Below are 24,833 nucleotides of genomic sequence, written 5' to 3'. Positions count from 1 at the left end.
GTGTGCTCTCATCCTTTCTGCTGAGAGCAAAAGAGACAACTCTGTCGTAAAAGGGCGATAGTCACTTGTCCTTTAGAAAGAAAGGACAGGCTTTATTTTCTTAAAAAAAAATGTTTTTTGTTTTTATTTTTATTTTTTTTTAAAAAAAGATATGTTATATGCTTTCAAAAAAAGGTCATGCTATGTATTTTTTAAAAAAAAATATTCAAACTTTTTTACTAAAATGACCTTAAAGTAAGACTTTATTTACGACAATGACTAAAGAGTTAACGAAAATGGAAAAACAAAGGTATTGTGTATATATATACACACACACCGGCACCATGTACCCACACCTGTGTGACTTAGGTTAGCACTAAAGAGAGAGAGAGAGAGGGTTGAGTTACCATTAGCTGCTTCTGCAGGACTCCTGCTCACTAAGCCACCTGCAGCCTTATACCGAGCTAAGGTTGGCTCATACACCTACAGTAAGTGACTAAAAGGTTACATAGGATACATATAATCTTTCCTGACATGATTAAGGAAAAAAAAACTGCAATTATGCTTACAGCTTCATGTCAAGTTAAAAAAAAAATGAAAAAAAAAGCTCAGAAGCAATAAGAGAAACGCATGACTCAATCTAATCAATTTATAGAGGTAGTAATGATGTATATATTCTTTGCTTTTCTCAGGCAGCGGTTCAGAGTTCCCCTAATTGCCACCAATGCACAAGAATCGATAATCATGCCCATACCCATATGAATACGCATAACTAGTCCCCCACTCCAGAAACCACTGAACTGAATTACCAGTTACTGCATGTTTGCACAGCTAAAAGCCAGCCATACACATGCCAATATTTCAGAAATGGGTCTAGACCCAAGCTTGACCCTGTACATGGCTCAACATTATCAAAGCTGTATGTGGTGTAAATCCACTGTTCTTCCATCCAAGTTTGGACTTAGATAACTTTGACCAAGTCCAGTCTCTTTTCCAACATTCTAAAACCTGTTAATATTTCTTTCAATTTGGTCAATTGTATTTTTTTTTTCTCAGACTTTTTAGTTATGAATCCCTGCACAGGTACATTTTTTGTCAAATATAGATAAGGACCGAGCTTTTTAAACCGCTCTGCATCTGAACTCTGTGCATGCATCAACACTCATGTGACAGTTGCTGAGATGGTAAATGTTACCATGCACATGTTCTACATAGTTGCTTAGTAGAAACAAGTTTCCAATTATGTTACTTTGAGATAAGCAAAATTGAGATATAAAAAGTTAAAATGGATCAACCATAGCACAACCAAAATTATGTCAAAGATTAATTATTTTATTCTTGAAAAGTGAAACGAATAAATCACTTATAATGAACAAAGTGGGGTTGAGTCCATTTGCAATTGGCGTAACTTACCAGGAGAGTAGTTCTTTATCCCTCTGACATAAGGGCTCTCTCTCATCTATTTCTTAAAAAAATATAATTTCTTTAAAAGAGAGAAATGAAGACCTCCCAGCTTCTCATTCCATCTCATTTACAAAGAATAGAAAATGGGCTAGGATGATGCCGACCTGTCACCTATGTTAGGAAATATGCATTAGGATAGTAGTTTGTTATAAATAATTTAATTTGGATCATATGATATCCTTTATTGTATTTTTCTTAGTTTTTTATTTACTTTTTCCTTAAGTTTTTGTTGTATTTTACTTTTTTCATTTTGTCTATTCTGTTTTGCTGATTATAGCAGAGCATCACTTTGGTCGTTGGAACCACCAACGACTAGTTTTTCTAGCCATTGGAGATCCCAATGGCCTTAACTACTACTATCTATTGGACAAGCTGTAATTGAGGCTTTTCTAAGCCTTTGTATATTTTTCTGCAAGTAATCTGAAAGAATTAAGTGCATTATTGCACTTGTTTAGAACAGTTTTTGTGTGGCTATGTGTGTTGATCTGGTATAGATAAAGAGTGTCTATACATAGACTTCTTCAGCCTGATATTTCTGAGCTATTTATCAGCTTGATTGATTCCTTTCACCCTCCTCCCCCTCTCCTAAGGTGGGGCCATGTGTTGCCTCCAACCTATTTTATTTTCTCTGACATGTCAAAGAGATCACATAGGGAGAGGCTACGTTTAAGATGCAGTCAAACTGCACAATATCCAAAGCCACTCTCTAAAGAAGCCAAGAAGGCTATTTTCACACTATACTGTACCAAACACGGGTTTTAGCATATCCTTTACAGTACATTGATGCGCAAGCCACAGGAAACCCATTTCACAGGAATAATTGGGGAAAATTTCCAGGACGCAGTTACATGGATCCCCACCAATGATTGTGCATGGTAGCAAAGGTTCAAAAACAAGCACTAAAACATTTCACTGCCTATGCAGAAAAGCTTAAGACTTTTCTTTTCTCATAAATACAAAAAAAAAAAAAGATCTTGTACCAGAAACATAAGCATGTATGATCTTAAGGCAAAAAGACATTTCTAGTTTAAAAACTCATGTAACTTTGATATCAGAAGGGCATGCATAAAAGGATAATGAAAGTCGAAAAATCAGAACAAAATCAGAAGTCCTATGGGAGTTAGTCTATGAAATTATTTTTAACAATGTAACTGGGTAGTTTAAGTGAAAGCTAGCAACAAGCATATCAGGGGAAGGTGGAACAAAAAGGTGAACATCCATCTAGGCTTACCAATGGAAATTTTCAAAGAGAAAAGAATAGGAGGTAGAAGTGAAGACCAAACTATGCGGGCAAAACATACATGGGAGTTGTATGAGTAGACTGACAGGCATGTGATGAGAAATTTAAATGAGTACTTTGAGCAAGATTGTGAAGTATGTTTGACCAATTCTAAGAGCTCTGATTAGTCAGTTGGTGGCAGGAAAACACCAGTTGATATTGGCATGCCTAAATGATTTTATTGAACAACAAGAAGCAATTTATGTTCAATAATGCAGGGTGTGTGCAACTAACAAAATTATCAAACTAGTACAACAGAAAAGCTATCAACACTATCAAAGAGTTAGTAGAACAGAAATTTCCAAAAGTATGCCATCAAAGCTTCAAATATGAGATGAATTGACTAATATTGACAGGAACTGAGGTCCACCAAAAAACAGAGTCATAAGCATAAATTATGTAAGTAAGAAAAGGAATAAACATCAAATAATGAGTCACATCATAGATCTTCAGTGAAACAACTGCTCAGCTCCATGGATGTGCCAAGTATTAAGAACATAGAAATAAAAGAGAAACAGCTTTTCTACCATAAACTAGTGATGGTTTTGTGCATAACTACCCCAGCCTAAGTAAAATGTATGTGCTTTAATAAAATTAAAGGCAACGATTATGTAAGACTATATCAGTGATAACCAAGATACCAAAACAACAAACTAAAAAAAAAAAAAGGAAGAAGAAAAGACAAGTCAAACCAAACGTTAAATGAAACACATAGGATGAATTTTGTGGGAAAACTAACTGATGCAAAAAAGACAATCAAGTGAACAATGGTAACAGAAGGAGAAAACTTCACACATCATATCCATAAACGCAGAAGTTAGATTTCAGTAGATGAGTTGCCATCCCAAACCCCATAGCACCAAGCCCAATAAATCCAACTTTCTTAATAGCATCCAACGATGTAACTGTCTGACATCTCAGATCCTCGGAAGCATGGGCTTCTATAGAAGCAGCAACACTGATGCCAGTCGCGTTCTCCCATGCCTATGCTACAACAAGTTACACATGAATAATGAAGGACTTGTAAGTCCAAACAACAGATCCACCAAAAAATTGGAAGATTGTACCTAATGTACAACATAACTAAAGCAAAACCATTCTATTTAAAGATGTCACAACCTTAACCAAAGTAGCATCTGGCTGCTCTCCATATCCACATAACGATCCTAAAACAATAGAATTGTAGGAAAAAATTGAAGGTTTATCAGTAAAATGTATGTTGCTAATATCCACGCATTCCAAATCACAAGTTACTCTTTCTCAAAAATATGTACCATATGTCAGTTGTTCATGAGCAGCTGATAAAAGTCGAAAGGGAAAGAAGTATGTACCGTAGATCAGTTGTTCATGAGCAGCGGATAGAAGTGGAAGAGGAAAGATGAGTGACTTGGCCATATCACAAACAAATCCCTTAAAAAGGAGAAAAATGACATTTACTCATGTCAGAATATCTGACAGTGCATTACACTACAAAATTTCAGCCACACGATATTTGCCAAAAATTTTTATATGTAAAACTTAGCCCCTTGAAGAACTATGCTGCAAAAGATGGTCTGACATATCAAAGAAGGATGACTAATCAATGCAATTTTACATTAGCTTATGGCATCACAAGTCATTCTTTTAAGAATATCAGTAAAGGAAGAGCAACTTTATGTGTATCGCAGAATTGCGGAGAGAAGAAAATCATTCTATTGAATAATCCTAATATCTCTTCAAAAGAGATTAGGGGTGGCAACAAGAAGAATAACACTTAAGTCCAGAAAATAAATGAAAAAGAATGAAGAAAGCACTTCCTATTTTAAAATATTGCTAATCACCACCTACGATCTTCTATTTTTTTCTCATTAGCACGCACCCTTGGATTTGATGTAAGTCCACTCCTGTGTGTGTCTGTATGTGTGTTTGAATATACCAGCTACTCAAAGAAATCACACAAGGAGAAACCTCAAACTAAAGGTGAAAAACTCGTATTCAATCTCACATAATACACAAAATCAAGCCTTAAAGGTCATGCTTAGAAAGGACCCAAGTCCCTTATTTATAAAGAAAAAAAGGAAGAAGGAGGAAGAGGAGCTAGCCGTTGGGAAGCTCCAACTGCTAGATTTCTAGCAGTTGGGAGAGGCCAACAGCTAGTTCCCTTTGCTAACAAAAAGAAGTAAAAAAACTATGCAGAAAAATGCACGAAAAATAAAAGGAAAATAAATAAAAAAAGGGCCTATGCATACATACATATATTTATATATACAAATCATACATCAAACTATTAGGAGTTTAAGATATATGATAGTATGTATAAAAACATATATGCATATTTACATTAAAGCTAATCCTTAAATCTAACAAAAATAACATCCATAAAAGAGCATGATCATGTCAAAAAAAATGCTGTGAAGGACATGCTTACATAAAACTGTATAAATGCAGCAAGGTATGCATGACTTGCACATATATTAATGACAAATATGATAATTCTAGTATCCAGACCCACATGAAATAAATCTGTTGCAAAATTGAAAAATGCAACCCAGTGCCATGCAGCTAAAAGCAAAAAAAGAAAACAGTAGGAGAAAAAGAACTATAGGACCACCAGGTTACAAATGGACCTACAGAGTCAACATTCCCGACATTTCAAGCAGCAAGCGTTCTAGGATGCAGTCCTCCATGTGTAATATTAGCACCAATTAAATGGATGTGTTATGAGTGTAGAAATAGATAGGAATATTTGGGGATACAATACCAGGTCCTGAATCAATGAATTTAAAGAGCGATGCTCATCAAAGTGCCCCTTTATCATCTGAGGAACCCGATTCACAAAAATCCTGCACATCTCAACAATTTTGTAATAAGTCCTTAGTTAACAAGAAAATAATGAAAACATTTACCAGTCCATATATTGATACTGACTTGGATATTCTGAAAGCGATCCATACAAATCAGAGTCAAGCAGACAAAGATTGCATAAAAAGTAATGGGTCTGGACTTCAAGGATTTCTTAGTACTTGTGATTCAAGAGCTGGTTTACAGTTTTTTGAGTCAAAAACTCAATTTCCATTTATAGGATGAAAGTTCCCATCGGTTTTGAAAAAAAGGAAAAAGTTCCATAAAATTCTAAAAGATAATTAAGTTCAATTATTGCCATTAGTTGTTAAATCGTAGATAGTGGGTATATCACAAGCAATGCCAAAGTTAGAAGTGTACATGGTGCTAGTTGAGAGTTGAGACGACTTACTAAGACACCTTGTTGATGCAAAAAACTGGAACCAACATTCAAAATGGTCACAAGCCAATCTTGGTGAGTGTTAACTAAATCTAGAACTAGACAGAGCTGCATCAACACTGTTATCTAAACATATAGCACAGTCAAACTGCATCCACAAATATGCTTTTGGCATTTTAGATGTGCCTTTGAGAGAGCTTTGCCATTGTTCATAAGAAGTATAATCATGACAATTATTGAGAATAAATTCAAGTTAATAAATACCATGCATGAATACTACTCAAATAGGAAAGGTGATTACCTTGAGCTCCCTGCAGCATTTGACAGTATGTCATATAGAACCCACGAGTTAATTCCAGCTCGTGAACCAAGGAACAAAGCCTCTGCTGCAGCAACCAAATGGATGCCCTCAAGTAGAAGATTCACCATTTTGATTTTACTGAAAGGATTTGTTGGAAAAACTAATATGCATCACAGTTCAAATGAACATTATAAAACCAGATAAGGAAAACGGATCAGAGAGAGCATTTTTCTATAGATAAATGACTTTGATGAGAGAATATAGAATCAGCTGTTGATCTGGAGAAATCATCAAAGAAATGGAAGAATGAAATCACCTGACAGTGCCAACACCACCTTCAAAAATATAAACTTTAGCAGCCATACCTGCTCATTAGCTCAAGAGAAAAAAGAAAATGACAAATTCATTCACCTATTCAGATATGTTAGAACAGAATCTTAGCAATGTGTTAAAGAAAACTCACTATCAAGAATTGATCGTGCCATTTCAATAGCCTCAAACCTCCCAGATATGCATACCTAGACAATGTCAAAGGTTCCGTATACTTAAGCGTAATATGTAAAGACCTAGCATGCAAGAATAGCACCACTAAATAAATTACTGTATTTAATGAAGGTATGGAAAATTTACCAGAACTCTTCCCCAAAGCTCCTGAGAGATTCCCTTCAAAAGGAGTGCATTTACGAGAAAGTTAAATCCAGCTTCTGCATGAAGATGAAATTGAATAACGTATTACAGAAGGAAGTATAAACAGAAGACAGAACAACTCTACACCTCTCATCAAGTGTATCTCCCTGGAAGTCATTTTCTTTTGAAAAAGAGGCTCCCATTACTGATGAGTGTATCTCACCAGAAGGAGGACCATACTTTTATCTCATTGGAATGTCTATCTCTAAGATGCTGTTGTTTTATTTTTTGGCCTCGGATAAATCCAGGCTATCTAAACTCTGTAGTTCTCTTTTATTTAAAAAAAAGTTTTATGCATTGTTTCCCTTCAAAGTTCAAACTAATAATAAACTAACTTTATTGTTGTTAAGACGTGTTTATATTCAGTATTAGGCTTGAGAGGGCACTTGTGTAATAATGTTTCTTTTAATGACTTTCTTGTAACTTTTCCCTCTCCTCTAGTCTATATAAAGAGGAGTTAGGGTTTCTTTCGAGGTTAATTAAAGATTAGTTCTCTTGAAATTTATCATGGTATCAGAGCCCCAGCCGTCTCCTCCTCAGCGAGTTGTCGCCGACTGAGCGGCGCCAGCCACCGCCTGATCGGCGTCAGCTGCCGCCGCCCGACCCAGCCCTGCCCATTGCCGCCCGACCCATCCCTGCTGCCCCTCGTCGCCCTGCCCATCGCCGCCCTGCCCATTGCCGCCTGCCGCCGTCCTGCCCATCGCCGTCGTCCGATCGTTTGCTGCTGTCCGACCGTCGCCTCAGCCTGCCTGTCTGCTGTCCCTCAGCCCGCCAGCCGTCCCGCACCGTCGCCTCAGCCTGCGCTCGCCGCCGTCCCGCAAGCGTTGCCTCAACCTGCGCACTCTGCCTGCACCCGCCTGCGCCCGTCCGCCTGCGCCGCCGCCGCGTGTGCACTCTGCCGTTGCTCCGCTGTCTGTCGCTGCTCTCTTTTACACAGCCGCCTTCTCGTCCAGGTCAACATGTCTCGTCTGATTGAGTATTGGTTGCTATCATCTTTATGATCTTTTCGTAGTTATATACATGTGATTGTATATTTCTGCGCTTCTTATTTCGTGGCTCGGTTTCCTCCTTTTTTGAGTTAAAAGATGTCTGAAATTAGTAGTGGAGCTAATACCTCTTCCTTTGTATCGTCGGGAGAGATGAAGAGTTCCCCATTTTCCAGCATTATCACCAAAATGGATGGGGGTAATTACGAGATGTGGGCCATGCAAGTAAAAAGAACCTTGATCGCTCATGACAAGGAATATCTCATATTTTCCAGCATTATCGCTCATTACAGAAGGTTGGAAAATATACTACTTGGTTCAAAGATAATTCGTTGGTTATGGTATGGATTGTTGGTACTCTCTCTCAAGAAATTGCAAATGAAGTCTTGCACAAGGAAAGTGCAAAGGATATGTGGGATTCCCTTGCTGCCACGTATTCACAGGCAAGAAATGAAACGCGCATTATGCAGCTTCATCATGATATTCATCAGATGCGACAAGATGGCCGACCTCTTCACACTTATTATTCTAGTCTCAAGTACATGTTTGAGAGACTGAATAGCTACTTTCCCGCATGCAAGTGTGAACAACAAAAGGCATACAGAGATATGCTTATGGTAGGGGTATTTCTTTATGGTTTAGACTTTGTTTATGAATCAGCAAAGAACCAAATGCTTACTAGTCCCTCGATTCCTCCTATTGATGAGGCTTACAGTAGGCTAAGCAGAATTCCGATCTCTGCATCGACTGTTCCTGATACCACTTCTGCTATGCTTGCTACTCGTGGCAGAGGTGGACCCTTTTTTGCCAGAGGACAAGGGGGCCGTGGCCGTGGCAATACCCCTTCGCGCCCTGTATGTCAGTTTTGTCACCGCATTGGTCATACTGTGGATAAGTGTTGGCAGAAACATAGCCGTCCAGCTTTTGCAAATCAGACTGTATCTACTGATTCTCCCGAGCAGCCTAAGCCTCAGCACACTGCCTCCTCCAGTGAGCTGCATGTAGATGACATTCTCTCTCAGTTGAGGAACTTGATTGGCGACAGAGCCCATCAAGCCCCTGGTCCGACCACTTCTATTGTTCCTACCGCTGCGAGTGCTTCTTCATCTGGTATGTATTCTGCCTGTACAGTCTGCTCTGCTACTGACACTACAGATTGGCTTATTGATTCTGGTGCATCGACACATCTCTGTGGGGATAAGGCGCAATTCACCTCTTACGTCCCTACTCCACCGGGTCGTTCGGTTATTCTAGCAGATGGAAAATATTCACCAGTTGTTGGACATGGAGAGGTCCAACTTACTTCATCATTGCCGCTGCAGCACGTTCTTCATGCACCAGAATTCCCCCATAGCCTACTTTCTATCAGTCAGATTACCAGAGAATTAAATTGTCGTGCTATATTTGACTCTTCCTCTCTTGTGTTTCAGGATATACTGACGGGCAGGGTGATTGGCAGTGGCCGTGAACAGGGAGGTCTCTACAGGCTAGTGCATTCCTTTCCCTTTGCTGGATCTACCTCGTCGGGGTCGTCCTCATCCTCGGCTTATACTTGGCATTTACGTTTTGGACATCTCCCGTTTCAGAAACTGCTGCATGTTCTCCCTCAGTTGTCTCATAAGTCTTCTTTTCAATGTGAGTCTTGTCAGTTAGGCAAACACCATCGGTCATCCTTTCCTCCACGGTCCAGTAGAAGTAACCACTCTGTGTTTGAGTTACTTCATTTTGATGTTTGGGGCCCGAGTCGTACTCCTGACCTTCAGGGTCATCGGTATTATCTTGTTGTTGTTGATGATTACAGTCGTGTTAGTTGGGTTTTTCTTATGAAACACAAATCTGAAGCGGGTCATGTAATCAAAAATTTTATCAATGAAATTCTGACTCAGTTTGATACTTGTGTCAAGATTGTGCGCTCTGACAATGCTCTTGAATTCTGTGCTTCCTCTTTAGAACAATTTTTCAGGGATAAGGGTATCATTCACCAAACTTCTTGTGCCTATACCTCTCAACAAAATGGGGTTGCTGAAAGAAAACACCGACATATTCTTGATGTTGCCAGAACCATTATCATACACAGCCATGTTCCCCATTCTTACTGGGGAGATGCTGTTCTTACAGCATGCTATCTTATTAATCGCATGCCGTCATCTGTGTTGGGAGATCTTATTCCTTTCTCTGTCCTTTTTCCTGACAGAGAATTGTTTTCTGTTGCCCCTCGTATTTTTGGATGTGTTGCCTTTGTTCAGTTGCTTGGTCCTGGGAGAGATAAGTTATCCCCTCGGGCTATCAAAACGATCTTTGTTGGTTATTCCCGCACTCAAAAGGGATATCGCTATTATGATCCTTCTACTCGTCGATATTATGTGAGTGCTGATGTTACATTTTTTGAGTCAACCTCTTATTTCTCTCCAAATGGAACTCAATTAAGGGTGCCTGAATTTAGTGATGAAGTCCACCTTCCTTTACCTCTCATGAGTTGTCCACAACCAGTTGCTTCGCGTTTTGGGGCTATCTACCAACGTCGCACTAAACCTGTTGAACCTGCCCACTGTGCTCCTGTGCCTTCACCCAGCACGCCCAAGGTAGTTCCTGAACACACAAATTCTGCTGACAATTCTTTATGTGATGATGACACAGGGGACTCTCCAGAGCATGCTTCTGGTCCTCATATTAATGAACTTGATATGCCCATTGCTCAAAGGAAAGGCAAACGCAGTTGCACTTTGCATCCTCTCTCTGGTCATTTATCCATGGATAGACTCACTCCTACTTACCGACAGTTTGTCAAGGGACTGTCGGCTGTAGCTCTTCCATAGACTCCCATGGACGCTCTTTCTGATCCTAAATGGGCCGCAGCAATGCAAGAAGAGATGGATGCTCTTCAGTCTAGAGGCACCTGGACACTAGTTACTCCTTCATCTGATGCAGCTATTGTTGGTTGCAGATGGGTATTTACTGTTAAATACAGAGCAGATGGCAGCATTGAGAGATATAAGGCTCGCCTGGTTGCTAAAGGCTATATTCAGATTTATGGGGTTGATTATTATGATACCTTCTCTCCTGTGGCACGACATGCTTCTTTACGGGTTCTTCTCGCTGTTGCAGTCAGCAAGAATTGGTCTCTATCACAGCTTGATGTCAAAAATGTCTTTCTGTATGGTGACCTACATGAAGAAGTGTATACGCAGCAACCACCAGGGTTTGTTGCTGAGGGGGAGTGTCAGAAAGTGTGCAGATTGAGAAAGGCAATTTATGGTCTGAAACAAAGTCCTCGAGCTTGGTTCCAAAAATTATCAAAGAATATTGAGAATGAGAGCTTCCGACGTTCTTCGGCCGATCATTCCCTTTTTGTCAAGAAAACTTCTACAGGTACAGTGATAGTTCTTGTCTATGTTGATGATATCATTGTTACAGGGGATGATATTCAGGGGATACAGGGGATGATATTCAGGGGATTTCCAACATCAAGGATGTCTTTGGACGACACTTTGTCACCAAGGATCTTGGTGAGCTACGCTATTTCCTAGGTATTGAGTTTGCCAGAAATCAGAAGGGTCTTATCATGTGTCAAAGGAAATACGTTACTGATGTTTTGCAAGAGACAGGTATGCTAGGATGTCGACCTGCCTCTACACCCATGGACATCAATACTCGCTTGTATGATGATGATACTGAAGATGTTGATGCTAGACAATATAGAGGGATTGTTGGGAAGCTCCTATATATCACTGTTACTCGACCTGATATTGCCTATGCTGTCAGCAGAGTGAGTCAATTTATGGATAAGCCCAAGAAAGTCCATTGGGATGCTGCTATCATGATTCTCAGGTATCTAAAAAATTCACCAGGAACGGGACTCTTCTTTCAAAATGGTACATCTCTCACTATATCTGTGTATGTTGATGCTGATTATGCGGGATGTCACCTTGACAGAAAATCCACTACTGGATTTTGTGTGTTTATTGGATCCAACTTGGTCACATGGAAGAGTAAGAAGCAGACAGTGGTTGCCAGATCAAGTGCAGAATCTGAGTATAGAGCTATGGCTCAGGCTACTGCTGAAGTTATGTGGGTTAGATCTCTGATGTTGGATCTTACTGTGGAAGTGCCTCTTCCTATGCAATTGTTAGGTGATAACAAAGCTGCTCTGTTTATTGCTAATAATCCTGCTTTCCATGAGAGAACCAAGCATGTTGAAGTAGATTGTCACTATACCAGAGACATGATTCAAAAGGGGTTTGTAAGTACCTCCCATATTTCAACTACAGGGCAAACAGCTGATATTTTTACTAAAGCTCTTGCAAGAGGACCATTCCAAAGTTGTTGTTCCAAGTTGAGCTTGTTTGACATATACGCTCCAACTTGAGGGGGAGTGTTAAGACGTGTTTATATTCAGTATTAGGCTTGAGAGGGCACTTGTGTAATAATGTTTCTTTTAATGACTTTCTTGTAACTTTTCCCTCTCCTCTAGTCTATATAAAGAGGAGTTAGGGTTTCTTTCGAGGTTAATTAAAGATTAGTTCTCTTGAAATTTATCAATTGTCATCGAGTTGACTTGCCAAGACACAAGTTGAAGATGGATGGGTCATGGGCCAACTCCTCAGTTGTGGGGTTTTAAAACATTTAGTTACATATGCAGCAAGTTTAAGCTCAATAAAGCAATTAAGCATGCAAAAGGAGCTGGAAGAGGTCATGCGCAGATGTCAAATAAGACAAAACAGTAATCTTTACATACAGGAGACAAAATAAACAAAGAAAACATCCTGTTGCTGAAATGGCTATCCTAGGTTAAGCTAATTTATGGAATTCACCAAAGAGATAACTATATCAGAGAATCAACTTGCCTTTTAGATGCTTTTGTAACTTCTCAATATTTTCTGGTGCTATGTCTGAACGAAGGATGATAACAGCATCATTGGGCAACCCTGGAAGAACAATAATTCATGCTTCACAAAGCAGGATTTATGTGCTCACACATCATAATAAAGAAAAGAAATGTTTCATATTCCTAAAATTGTAATATTAACCTTCAGTGATTCCTCCAGCACCAAACAGTAGATCATATGCGTGTTTATAACCTGATACTGTTAGAATGATGGCTGCAGAACCTGCAGACGGAAAAAGAAAGAGCTCTTAACAAACAATGAACATGAACACTAGAAGCTGACCACTTGCCAGACTTGATTCTGCTGCCAACATTAACAGTTAAGCTTCCACAGAAAAGGTATAGAACTTAGAAGATGATGATTCTGATGATACAACTATGATTTTCCTAGTGGTTTATGCTCCACACAATTAACCATTTCATGTTCGCATGTATAGGCTGAGTTAGAGGGAAGTTCCTTTAGCAAGCAGTGGCTAGGTCTACAATTGCTTCCCCATCAACATCAGGCTTATGCTTGACATATGACTCCAGCGGATGATAAATAGAACTTGGTAGTCAAGTATTCATGCAACTTGAGAATTACAAGTTATAAATGAATTTCCTCAGAAAAGGTTAAGAAGATAACATCTTATACGGCTAACAAAATCTCCAACAGATGTTTTTTCTCTTAAAAGCAGATAGAATAAAGGTAACACTAACCTCTTCCCACTTCCACTGGAATGGAGCAGCCGGAACCACCCAACTTCACAAAATCATCCATGACAGAGTTGGATATCTATAAAAAAAGGAAGGTGACAAAAACCAGTGAAATATGGGGAAAATCATATAGAAGGTAATAAAACTTGATGAAAACATCATTAGATGATTTTACAGCAGATTATATTGATGTGTTTCATTTGCGATGAACATTTCTCCACACAAGAAAAAAAAAAGGACCCAGGAACTGCAGTTACCGTAAACAAGAAAACAACAAACAAAAAAGTACTCGAAATATCACGCATGCATGTCACAATAACGACACCTAGAGAAAGAGCAAAGCAAATTATGGATTTCGCTGACAAAGAAACTGAAGAAAATTGCCTAGAACCAAGGATCAACACCACAGAGAGTTAAAGATGGCGCCCTACGTCAAAACCTTGTACTCTGAATCCCAAACGAACGAGAGAAGAAGCCATATCTAAGCAGAGATCATCGACGCCTACGAATCCGACGGTCTGAGTCGTCATTTCCTTGCTACGAAACTCTGTCCTGGACCTTCCTAAACCGAGGCAGAGATTCCGTCCCTCTAGTTTTGCTACAGAGAGTGAAGGGCGTGAGAAAACGCCAGGACTTAATCGAACGATCCCGAAACAGACGGGAGCGTGCAGATAAATATTCAGTCGAACGTGCCGGCAGGTGACGTATGACGTGGCGCCCCGTATGATGCCAAGACGAACGAAACGCCCGCACGGATGAGAGCGTCGCGCTTCCGACTTTGGACCGTTCAATAGGCCGTGTGACTTGTGAATTAAGGCGGCGCCTCTTTTTAATAATCTCTCCCTAATGACCTTGCCTGCTCTTAGAAAACGCAATATATATATATATATATATATATATATATATATATATATATTGTTATTCTTGGTATAAGTTAGCTGCTCTTGTTACAATTCGAAAATTCGGCTTTTTTTCCAAAAAAATCACTGAAAAGTAAAACCATTTCATCTTTAATTGTTAATCGAAAAAATGTCACTAAGATAATTAGCCATTTAAACAATTTTTTATGATTGCAACTGAGACCATTTTGAAACTTGGGCTTCGCTACAAACCCATCAAAATGTCTTAATTATGGCATTAAACAATGTTTATAATGTGTTTGGCTGGCACTCTTAGATGCCATTTACCTCCAAAATAGCATTTAACGTATGTTTCAGTAGAAAACTTATTGTTCAAATGACCAAAACATCAAACATAGTTAGAGATGGAAAGTGTAATCCATCTAGCTTTGTTTTCCAACGATTCCATTTGGGCGAATGGACAATGGAGAGATTTGCCTTTTTAATACGGCACGAGTAAGTAGAACTTAGGTTGTCTTCAAGGAAGTTCGCACAATGGGCATAGTAAAATTAGTAAGCAGCTAATTTCTGTTTCGAATAGCTGAGGTATTAATTCTATGTGCTATAAAAGAGGAGTCATCAACACTCAAGTTTAAGCATGATAAGAACAATACATCAAAGCACCAAAAGCAAATTCTATACTATATGGAGTTGTTTAGCATCAATCATATAAATCTGTCTTAAAAAAAAAAAATCATGAAACATTTAAAGTGTATGATAAATCTAACAAATTTTTGAGTCAAGTCCATGAGTCCCAAATAATCCGGAAGCTGACTTTCAACGGAGCATTGGGTCTCCTCCGCTCACCAAAAGTATTGGATTGATCATATGCTGACAGCACTCCTCAATACTTTAAAGCTTAAAATTGCCCATTCATGTTAGTTCCATATCACAAAGCACAATGCCTTGTACTGCCAGAGGTATGTTTGGCGGGATGCTTTCATTTTGCGAGGTACGTTTACCAAGACCGCATGTGAGCAGCAGTTGAATATATATATATATATATTCAATAAAGCCAAACGTGTTTTGTTTTTTAAATTTTTTAAATACTTCAACTTTGACACCAATTTTATTTTTTTTGGATCACTCGTGGATACAACATGGTTATGCGGATACATCTTGTGTTTGTAATCATCAATTAACAATTCATATCTCTGGCAAGTGACAAATGGCAGAAACGATAGAGAGCACCGGAGGCACTTTGTGAGGTTATGATCCGAACCCACCATGCCGGTCACTGGGCTCGGCCCTATTGCCGAGGCAAGTGCAGTCCAAAACGGGTGAACCCCGCAGTCTGCATGGTCACCCGGTTCATATGCAGTTGCCTCGGCCGAGCCCTGCAGCCAGCACGGTGGGTTCATATAAGGTTGCCTTTTGTCTTCATAACGCGTTTAATTGAAGAGGGCTAACAATGCAGAATTCTAAAATTTTTCATTGAGGGACATTAATATTTTAATTTGTGAATTTTAAGAGGCACCTATATATAAATAAGTAAAAAACAATGAGGCATTAAGGTAATTTGTGTGACCTGGTATAGGAAATTACCCCGAACGGCCCACCCATGCCTCTGCCATTGGGAGCAAAGGTTGTCATGCTTTCCACAACTTAAGAGGATCCTTTGCTTTGAAGGATGTCAATGGATCGGTCGGATATCCAGTCAAACTGCTTTACAAAAGTCGGAAATAGAAAAAAAATATTTAATTAAAAATTTGGATTACAAGAAACGACATTCAATTGGTTTTGGGTTTGGCTTTAAATAAATATTAGACCATAATTAAATTCGGATAAAGATTTAGTTTTACATAAATATCTCATATTCAATTTCGTACATTTTAAGAGTAGATTTTTAGCATCTCATAATATGATATGGATTCGGTTATTCTTCCATTTTCAGCAATACATGACTAAAAAGCTGTAATTGATTAACGATCCCAGCCAACTCGCGTAAGTCCTGACTCGTGAGCCAATAGATATAATCCTAGCTTATTCGGGTGACTTAAGAGTCGGATCAGCGAGTTGTAAAGTACCTCCAAGGTTTTGTTTGATGGAATGTAAGATTGACTTCAACAAACAGAAATTACTCTTCATTGGGAACTCACACCTCAACATCCGACTAATGGAGGGATTTTTCTTTCTTGAGTGAAGAAAAAAATTATATTGCAGATATTCTTTTGCAAGCAAACCTTCTTTTTAAACCAAGATTTCTGTGAATGCACCTGGCTTTTAAGCTAAAGATGTAAAGCAAAAGCAAAATCAGCAAGCCTTACGGCATTTTACTATTAAGAACTTTTAAATGCGTGCTTAAGTCAATAGATATTAGGCGTGACTGACTTCTATTCCACTCTATAATTGAATACAATGTCATGCTTCATGAGCATCCTCAGACATACAATGTTTGGCTATTTCACCATATATTAGGGTCCAAGGTTGTCCAGTTCCTATGATACCGTTCTCTCGCTCCAATAACATAAAGGCATAGTGCTCACGGGGATACCGACGACAAGAAATATTACCCAGTGCCTGTCAACCAGCTAAAAGTGTAACACTATACCCCTCAAGGATTTTTCAGCCAACTCATAGCCCAACACGTCATACATAAAACTCCCTTATCTTTGCATGCGGTTTGCTTCGTATGCTTTGCTTCTCCCACCAACTTCATTATCTGACATGGCCTAACATATTATTCCACATACGCGCACACACACACTCTCTCTCTCTCCTCTCTCATTTGAGACGGAAAAAACCTATTATTTCTTTCATCCCTTTGTTACCATCTCCTGATGTTTGAGGGTCGACACATGCACACGCGAACAGCAAATGAACAAAAAGGATGAGCAAACCCGCTTTTGAATGTGAACAGCAATGAGACACATTACATTTGCCTGCCAGTATGTCGTTCCAGATTTTGAATTCTATTAGAGCTAATTCTTTAACATACTAATAAATAAAAAACAAAAACCTTCCGACCTGTCTATGTTCCCCCTCTATTGAGTGAGAAAATATACCAAAAGTAATTAGTTTTATGAACAGCAGCAAAGCTGGTAAACCAGCCATGCTGTAATGCTGTCAGGGAGAAGCGGCAAAAAATCAAAAGAACAAAAATACAAAAATGATCCCACCATCTCTGAGAATTCTTCCAGAAACTCTAAGTGGACATACAACACGCTTGCTTCTTCACATCAGATGCCGTTTCCTGACCAGGAACAATAATTTTGGTTCCTTTGAGCAAAGCAGCGTTACCAGTACCTTCACCATCTTCATTAGCTACAAGAGCTTTCTTGCTTATAATCCTGTAGATCTCTGTCAACACATTCAGGAAGGCCGTTTCGACATTGGTTGCTTCCAAGGCTGAAGTCTCCATGAAGAAGAGGTTCTCCCTCTGTGCAAACTCTTTGGCATCCTCAGTGGGGACTGCACGAAGGCTTCCCAGGTCGCACTTGTTTCCAATCAGCATGATGACAATGTTTTTGTCAGCATGGCCGCGAAGCTCTTCGAGCCACCTAGCTACATGGTCGAAAGATTGGCGCTTGGTCATGTCATAAACTAGCATGGCTCCGACTGCACCTCTGTAATAAGCACTTGTAACAGCTCTGTACCTGCACAATCCATAGCAGCAATAAATGAATCTTTGCTGCCCCAAGCATAAAAGTCCACAATCCACATGATGAATCTGATACATCTACATCTTCCTGATGGTATGCTAATTCTTTTTCTCCATCACCATTCTTTGAATCAGGGAACTTTTTATCGTTCTTTTTTTTTTTTAAGAAAACTGATTGAGTTTGAGATTCATCAGTCCATTTTGCCGGACCTCCAAGCACAACTAGCCACAAAATTGAGCTAATGAACATCTATAGGATGCCTGAGATTAATCATCTCAAGCTTGATCTCAGCTAACTGACTGGCAGTCTGGCACTAGCCATAAGCGTTTCAGGCTGGATACTGGATTAAGTTCTACCAGTTAGCCGACATGCCGACATGATATTGATGAGAACACCAATCACGGTTTCCAATGAACAAATGAAAGTCAAGATGCTCCTCATAAAACATAGCAAAGACAGGCGGCAAGCAAAAAATCAAATACATAAACTAAAAATCTTCAGCATTTACTTTCCATCAGTTTAATGAAAATCTAGATGCAATTCCTGCAATGAAGAAATTAAACAAAATACAGGAGGCAAATAGGAAAGCAAGTGAATAGACAAGTACCACAAACAATATAACCAACGTCCACTTCATAGGCTTCAAAAAGTTGTTCAATAAGCAAATGCTCCAGCATCAGATAGAATAATGCCTTTTCATATATCAAACAGGACCTTATCTTTTCTAAATTTTATCTTTACCAAGGAAATAGTATAAGATATGCTAAGCAAGTCCTTCAAGAAAATTAAGATTTTTTGTCTCCTAGTCAATTTAATTTTGCTAAGGGCACACACTCATTGTCATGAATTTGCTTCACAGGCGCAGTAGAAAGGTGTAGAAATCTTTCAAGACTGAAAAAGTGCAAGATGGTTCTCAAGCATGGAAAGGACTCAGTATTACTTTAGCTCTGGCTATATAACTTATATATTATAACATAATATACATATAATATGTATTATAGTGCATATTAATGTTATACAATGTACTATATATTCCGTATACGTATATAATATACGTATTACGTATTGTTATAATATATTGATGTGTAGTGGAGTAATGTACCTAAATGTACATATATATAATATATGTACTCTATTCGCTTCCAGAAAGTCGAAAATCAATCAGAAGCTCTGCCATGGTAAAAGCACAAGAAAGCAAGAAGGAACGTAGAGAACATAAGGCACAACACAATTTTGCTTGGAAATTTATCAGAATTTCCAGTCAGTACTGACGAATACAGTCATAGCAACTTTATTTGCAAAATAAGAGAAAGAAGACATCAATTACAAGTCGCCTGAAATTGTTATCTGAAATCCTCTGTGATCTGAGGTCCAACCCCAGGAAACATGGATCTGAAATCCAAGTTTTCTCTTACTGTGGAAATCGAATGTTTGTTTAAACAGTGGGTTCCACAAAATGGTATCTGAGATCACCAAATGCACCCTAACTGTGCAACCAAAAGGCACTGTCTTTTTGTTTGAGAAGGTAATGCAGCAAAGGTAGAATTAGAAGAGAAAAAAGGCCTTGACAAGCATGGGAATTTGCCAAATCTATGGCTACTTCAGCTTTCAAGAAGTCCATGCTCAATGCCTAACATGCAAAAAAATAAAATATGAATTATGAAAGAACCGCATCTCTTCTCATCTCCAATAACAACGTTTCCAACAAACTGAACAAAGTTTGTTGGCAGTCACAGATAGTTTCAGGTCACCTGTCATATGTGCTCCTTCAGATTGTTTATCTTCTTTATGCTGTAGTTTGCCCCGAGAAATTGTGATTTATAGTGGATCACATTTAACCTTAGTAAAGAGCTAAGGTTTACTACCTTCTGATCATTTTTACTGGGAGGCTAGGTGGCAATATTTTAATCTTTTAACTCAATTTACTGCCTAGGTGTCAATTGTAAATTATTGAAAATGTATAGTCAAATCAATTCACCCCATCAAAGAATTCAACCTCACAAGGACTTGGAATCTTGATTTTTTTGGCCGTATCGAGTTCAGCCAAATCTTATGTTCCATGTTCAGATTACCCGAAATCCAAACCACATATATATATATATGAATTGGTATAATTCAACCTCACAAGGACTTGGAATCTTGATTTTTTTGGCCGTATCGAGTTCAGCCAAATCTTATGTTCCATGTTCAGATTACCTGAAATCCAAACCATATATATATATATATATATATATATATATATATATGAATTGGTAGTCCTATAATTCCAATTCATATAGTTCGTCAGTTTCCTGACTTAAGTATTTCTGTTTGCATACAGTCTTCAATAAATGAATGTTAAATCTATTATACACTTCAGTGCAGTATGATCTAGCTAAAATATTTAAACCATGAGTATTTTTTTCCTACGGAACTAAATGCAGAGGTATGATCTCCACATTTCAAAGCAATGAAATGAAATGGAAAGTTATGTTTACATAGAAAGGATCTTATAAGCCAAACTCAAACAATTGATTTTTGAGTTCTTATAAAATAAGATTTAGACATCAGAAAAACATGGTTTGTTTTCAATTAGGTTTACATACATGGATATCACATCCTAAGGTTAATTTCCTGAAAAAACAGAACCACTATTAGATATTCCAGTAACTGAAGTGTCTTACAATCAAGTCTACAAAATATTTTCCCCACATTATATATCTGTATGTGGTGTGTATGTACAAAAATAATGAAATAAATTAACAGAAAGGAATAGCAAACAAGCAGTAAATGCATTCATTCTTTAGAAAAATAATACGGTCAACAGAAAAGTGGTTTGAGACATTATCACAAAATATCATTCTCAGGTTCATATAGGCAAGGTGTTGTCGAGTATTAATCAGAAAGTTTCTTTTCTCAAGAAAATCAATGCAAATATCCGAATTTAAAAAAATAAATTCATAAAACCAGTAATAGGAAAAGGAAATGACAATGCTATGAGCTTTTTTACTAAGTCTCTTACAAAACTTTGACAAAATTCAAAATAGTTTTTAAAATGTTAAAAGAAAAGCAAAAAAATGGAAAACAGGGGTTTAAAGTACATAAAAGTGCTTTTCAAAGAAGGGAAAAAGTATTTCTGTTTATCACAAAAAATATCACACGAATATTTTGTGGCAATATTTCAAAATATTGCAATATCTTGTCTTGTCCTGTCTTCCACGGTTTTCTGTTTTCCCGACATTACTGTGATATTTTTAAAATATCAGAGCATCTGTAACAGTGAAACTTCATGGACTTCTTTTCATGTTCTGGAGAAATTGGACTTGGTTATTTTCAATGTAAAGATTGGCACACTGACCGCAACCAATGCTTCTTTGATCCTCTCCAGAGCCAGTCTCATTTCTACCATTGTCCAACCGTATTAATACCGGACCACAGGTGCTTTACTCTACCACATGACAGAGAGATAACCGTAACTTATAGCTGTAGATCTCCGAATTATGCTCGTAAAACAGGAAATGTAGTTGCAATTATTCTATGCAAGCAATTTTATCGGAACCTTTTGACATGTAGCTAAGATGGTTCACATGTTTTGCTCAGCTCAAGGGTGCAGTGCCACACTTATGATCATCGTTTGCTGTTGCCTTGTCAAATCAGCCATCCAAACTGGGTCAAACACTTCGCTTGGACCTACTGTCACGCATTCTCAGTTTCCTTTCTCTCCTTTTGGAATGAATATGCATCGTAATAGCTTCCCCGACTTCATGAAATGAAATCCAAGGATCATGCGAATTGCTAACTATAACACCAATACCATGCTGTGAAACCGAGAAAGTCATTTCCCGTTCGTTGCTCGTTCTTATTGGATGAATCACAATACTCTATGAACCTCAAAATTGCGTAACGTCAGATGTTAAAACTATTCGTGTCTCTGCCTTTCTTTTCCTGCTCACTTCAACGCTGTATATAGGATTGGGAAGTGGTTCAGAAATATAAATAAACGATCCAGAAATATAAATGAACGATCCACACGTTGTTAAAGAAAAAGCATAACTAAGATCCTAATTCACGCTCTCCAACGAGAAAATAATAGAACTACTCGTAGAAAGAAGACGGAATTCGGATTCTAGGAGAGAGAGAGAGAGAGAGAGAGCGAGAGAGAGAGAGAGAGAGAGAGACCTCTCCTGGCCGGCGGTGTCCCAGATCTGGGCCTTGACGGTCTTGTGGTCGATCGTGAGGGTCCGCGTCTGGAACTCGACCCCGATCGTGGCCTTGGAGTCGAGGCTGAACTCGTTACGCGCGAACCTCGCGAGCAGCTGCGACTTCCCCACCGCCGAGTCCCCTATTAGCACAACCTTGAACACGTAGTCGATCTTCTGGTTGAACTCCCCGTACAGGTTCGACATCTCCCCGCCCGGAGAAAACCGATGAACCAAAACGTAAAAAGAAAAAAGGACAAAAAAAAAAAAAAAAAATCTATTGAATTCTTTTCCGCCTGCAACAAGCACCACAAAAATTCCTCGTCTTGTTCTCTTCCTTCTATCTGACCTACGTATCTATCTCGCCCGGAATTATTCAGATCGAGGAAGATGATCGTCCGATCTCTCCCTCATAGGGGCTGCCGCCGGTCAATTTTCCTTCTCCTTGTTTTCTCAAAGAATTCCTTTTTTTCCAGAAAGAGGAAGGAACCGGAAAATGAGAAGGGGAGAGGCGGAGGGGAAGGGGAGGGAAATGGCCGGGTGGCAGACGAGTCAAGGGAAATGTTTTGGAAGCACGATGTGGTGCCACGACAGCACGAAGACCAACGGCTCCTGCGGACGAACACTCGCACAACTCTCTCTCTCTCTTGCTCTTCACGCTTAAATGATCTGCATAGACATTAGTGCACGAGTAGACCTGTAGACCAATTTACAGGACGTTAACCATTCTTGTTTTGTAAACATTTATTTACACGTTTACAAGTAAGCATTATAAGTTATAAACACATGCAATAAATGCGATTTTACTTTCGTTCCGGATATACATTTAGCTAAGTTAGAAAAGCATGGCAGTTTACACAATTATTATTATGTTGATACAAATGCAACTATTAGGATAGTATGATTTATTGTTTTTTTGTACTCTTCTAAATGTTTGACGGACATTTTCATTATGTGGCAACAAAAACAAAGACTCAGAGTTCCTTGAAATTGTTGGCATACGTTTCAAGACTGCATGATTTTGAATGTCAAGTAAACTGTTATCCTGCAAATTTAGTAAATCGCTAAAGTAAAGTGATTTTTAATGCAATTTTAAATAATTAGAAGGCTGGTTCCAGAGGTAAATCATGTTCGTAAAAAAAATCCAATATTTTGATCAGTAGCAAAAATTACGTTCTATAACCTTTTATTTGGTCGCAATAACCGCTTGGTGGGGGGTTAGGCCCCCTTCCATTATTAGACAAAATGAACTATACAGCAGGGGAAAGGTTGCCCAAATACAAAAACAGAACAGACTAACCTTCACAAAATCAAAAGCCCAATAGCTGACTCAGCCTCACTCAGCTCATCAGGAACAAAGAATAACCAAACCAAAAGTAACAAAAGTTTGTGTCAATATCTCTATATTACTCTGCACAAAGTAGATAATCATAATTCTGTAAGTTTGCCAGCATTAACAGCCCAAGGTCGACCTAGGGATGTGCAAAAACCACATTTAGGATGCTCTCAGTGCCAAGAAGGACTGCCCCACCATTCTCCCATCTTTTACTCTCATGAATATGCTGTCTCAACTTTCCCACATGAGTCACCATTGGCCATACTCTTTATGGGATCTAAGGGTACACTCTAGAGCTACCATTTCCCCCTCAAGGATGTCACCTCTCTGAGCTAATAGCAGCTTCATTGCGGGGGAACCATGATCATAATAGGATTATGGAGCTACACAAATCTGCCCCGTCTGCTTGAAGTTTGTGATCATGACGGCCGGCGCAGCATCCTGACCTACAACTCAATCCTCACAAAAGAAGCCAGATCTCATCCAAATGCTGACTTGCAAGGCAACCTCACTAGACCATTTGATCCCCATGAAAACTTCTTTGCAAAACCTCCACATTTCTTCCTTCATGTCCATCTCCTCACTTTTAGAATCGAAGGTTTTATTTATGGATGACACTTTTATGTCTATGAAGCATATTTCGGTCTAAGACCAAAAATAAATTTATAAAATTTCTCCCTTTGAATTTCTTTTTTTCTTAGAACTATGCCTCTTGGATCAAACCATTCAGATTCAAATAAGGCTAGTTCATACCATAATTGTTTTATTTCCCCAACATACTCCTTAATAGATTTATTTATTTGTTGAAGACTGCAATCTTCATTTCTTGATGTATTCTCAAGCTTAATGAGCAAAATTATGTTTTGCTATTTGACTCATAGTTGTGGTATCAACACAACCAAAAATCATGTAATGATTTTGTGGTGTCCTATCTTCCATTCTCCCATTTTTTCTCATATTTATTCACAACGTTATCTTTTTCGATTTCATCTAGTTTATGGGTTTTTTCATCTATGGATTTTAGGTCCACCAACAAGTCCTCATAAGCCTTTACTTCTAATGAAATGTTTCATAGTTCTTGCTCATTGAACATACTTAAATGAGGTAAGTTTAGGGAGAGGAATAGAAGTAGATTTCTCATCCATGATGTGTACCTTGTATAGATGTAGTTGAGTTGTTGAGGTAGCACTCAATGAAAAACAATCACAAAAACAGCAACAAGGAAACTTTGGGTGGCTCCAAAATAGTCTATGAAATCAGCCACAAAGATAGTAAGATACAAGCTTGTGATAGTGCTACAACAGCAGCAAGGACGACGCCA

The 24,833-nt window shown here is 38.6% G+C and overlaps 2 protein-coding genes across 4 annotated transcripts in view; both read right to left on the bottom strand.

The window, feature by feature from the left end:
* Nucleotides 1-14,264, bottom strand: part of LOC116255467 (uncharacterized) — a 95,966-nt gene extending 81,702 nt beyond the window's left edge. Inside the window, exons 1-13 of one of the 3 annotated variants that reach the window (XM_031631296.2) lie at nucleotides 13,929-14,264; nucleotides 13,501-13,576; nucleotides 12,944-13,024; nucleotides 12,761-12,841; nucleotides 6,874-6,947; nucleotides 6,707-6,761; nucleotides 6,560-6,608; nucleotides 6,244-6,381; nucleotides 5,463-5,544; nucleotides 4,054-4,132; nucleotides 3,842-3,888; nucleotides 3,518-3,706; nucleotides 387-462 (exon numbers count right to left, since the gene is read on the bottom strand). In XM_031631296.2, coding sequence (XP_031487156.1) covers nucleotides 387-462; nucleotides 3,518-3,706; nucleotides 3,842-3,888; nucleotides 4,054-4,132; nucleotides 5,463-5,544; nucleotides 6,244-6,381; nucleotides 6,560-6,608; nucleotides 6,707-6,761; nucleotides 6,874-6,947; nucleotides 12,761-12,841; nucleotides 12,944-13,024; nucleotides 13,501-13,576; nucleotides 13,929-14,027 — 1,126 coding nt within the window. In that variant the 5' untranslated portion in view covers nucleotides 14,028-14,264. Of the gene's footprint in view, nucleotides 1-386; nucleotides 463-3,517; nucleotides 3,707-3,841; nucleotides 3,889-4,053; nucleotides 4,133-5,462; nucleotides 5,545-6,243; nucleotides 6,382-6,559; nucleotides 6,620-6,706; nucleotides 6,762-6,873; nucleotides 6,948-12,760; nucleotides 12,842-12,943; nucleotides 13,025-13,500; nucleotides 13,577-13,928 lie in introns of those variants that run through there. The other 2 variants (XM_050078405.1, XM_031631297.2) reach the window with 2 other exon arrangements.
* A 3,077-nt stretch (nucleotides 14,265-17,341) lies between these two features.
* Nucleotides 17,342-22,778, bottom strand: LOC116256016 (ras-related protein RABA4d). Its single transcript, XM_031632135.2, has 2 exons — nucleotides 22,157-22,778; nucleotides 17,342-17,992 (listed from the first exon to the last, which is right to left on the bottom strand). The coding sequence occupies exons 1-2, from the start codon at nucleotides 22,381-22,383 to the stop codon at nucleotides 17,542-17,544; spliced, it is 678 nt and encodes a 225-aa protein (XP_031487995.1). The 5' UTR covers nucleotides 22,384-22,778; the 3' UTR covers nucleotides 17,342-17,541.
* Nucleotides 22,779-24,833: the final 2,055 nt, after the last annotated feature.

Source organism: Nymphaea colorata, chromosome 6, assembly GCF_008831285.2.
Source record: "Nymphaea colorata isolate Beijing-Zhang1983 chromosome 6, ASM883128v2, whole genome shotgun sequence".
Classification (NCBI taxonomy): Eukaryota; Viridiplantae; Streptophyta; class Magnoliopsida; order Nymphaeales; family Nymphaeaceae; genus Nymphaea; species Nymphaea colorata.
The sequence above is the reverse complement of the archived record's forward strand: the minus strand, read 5'-3'. Positions and strand labels throughout refer to the sequence as shown.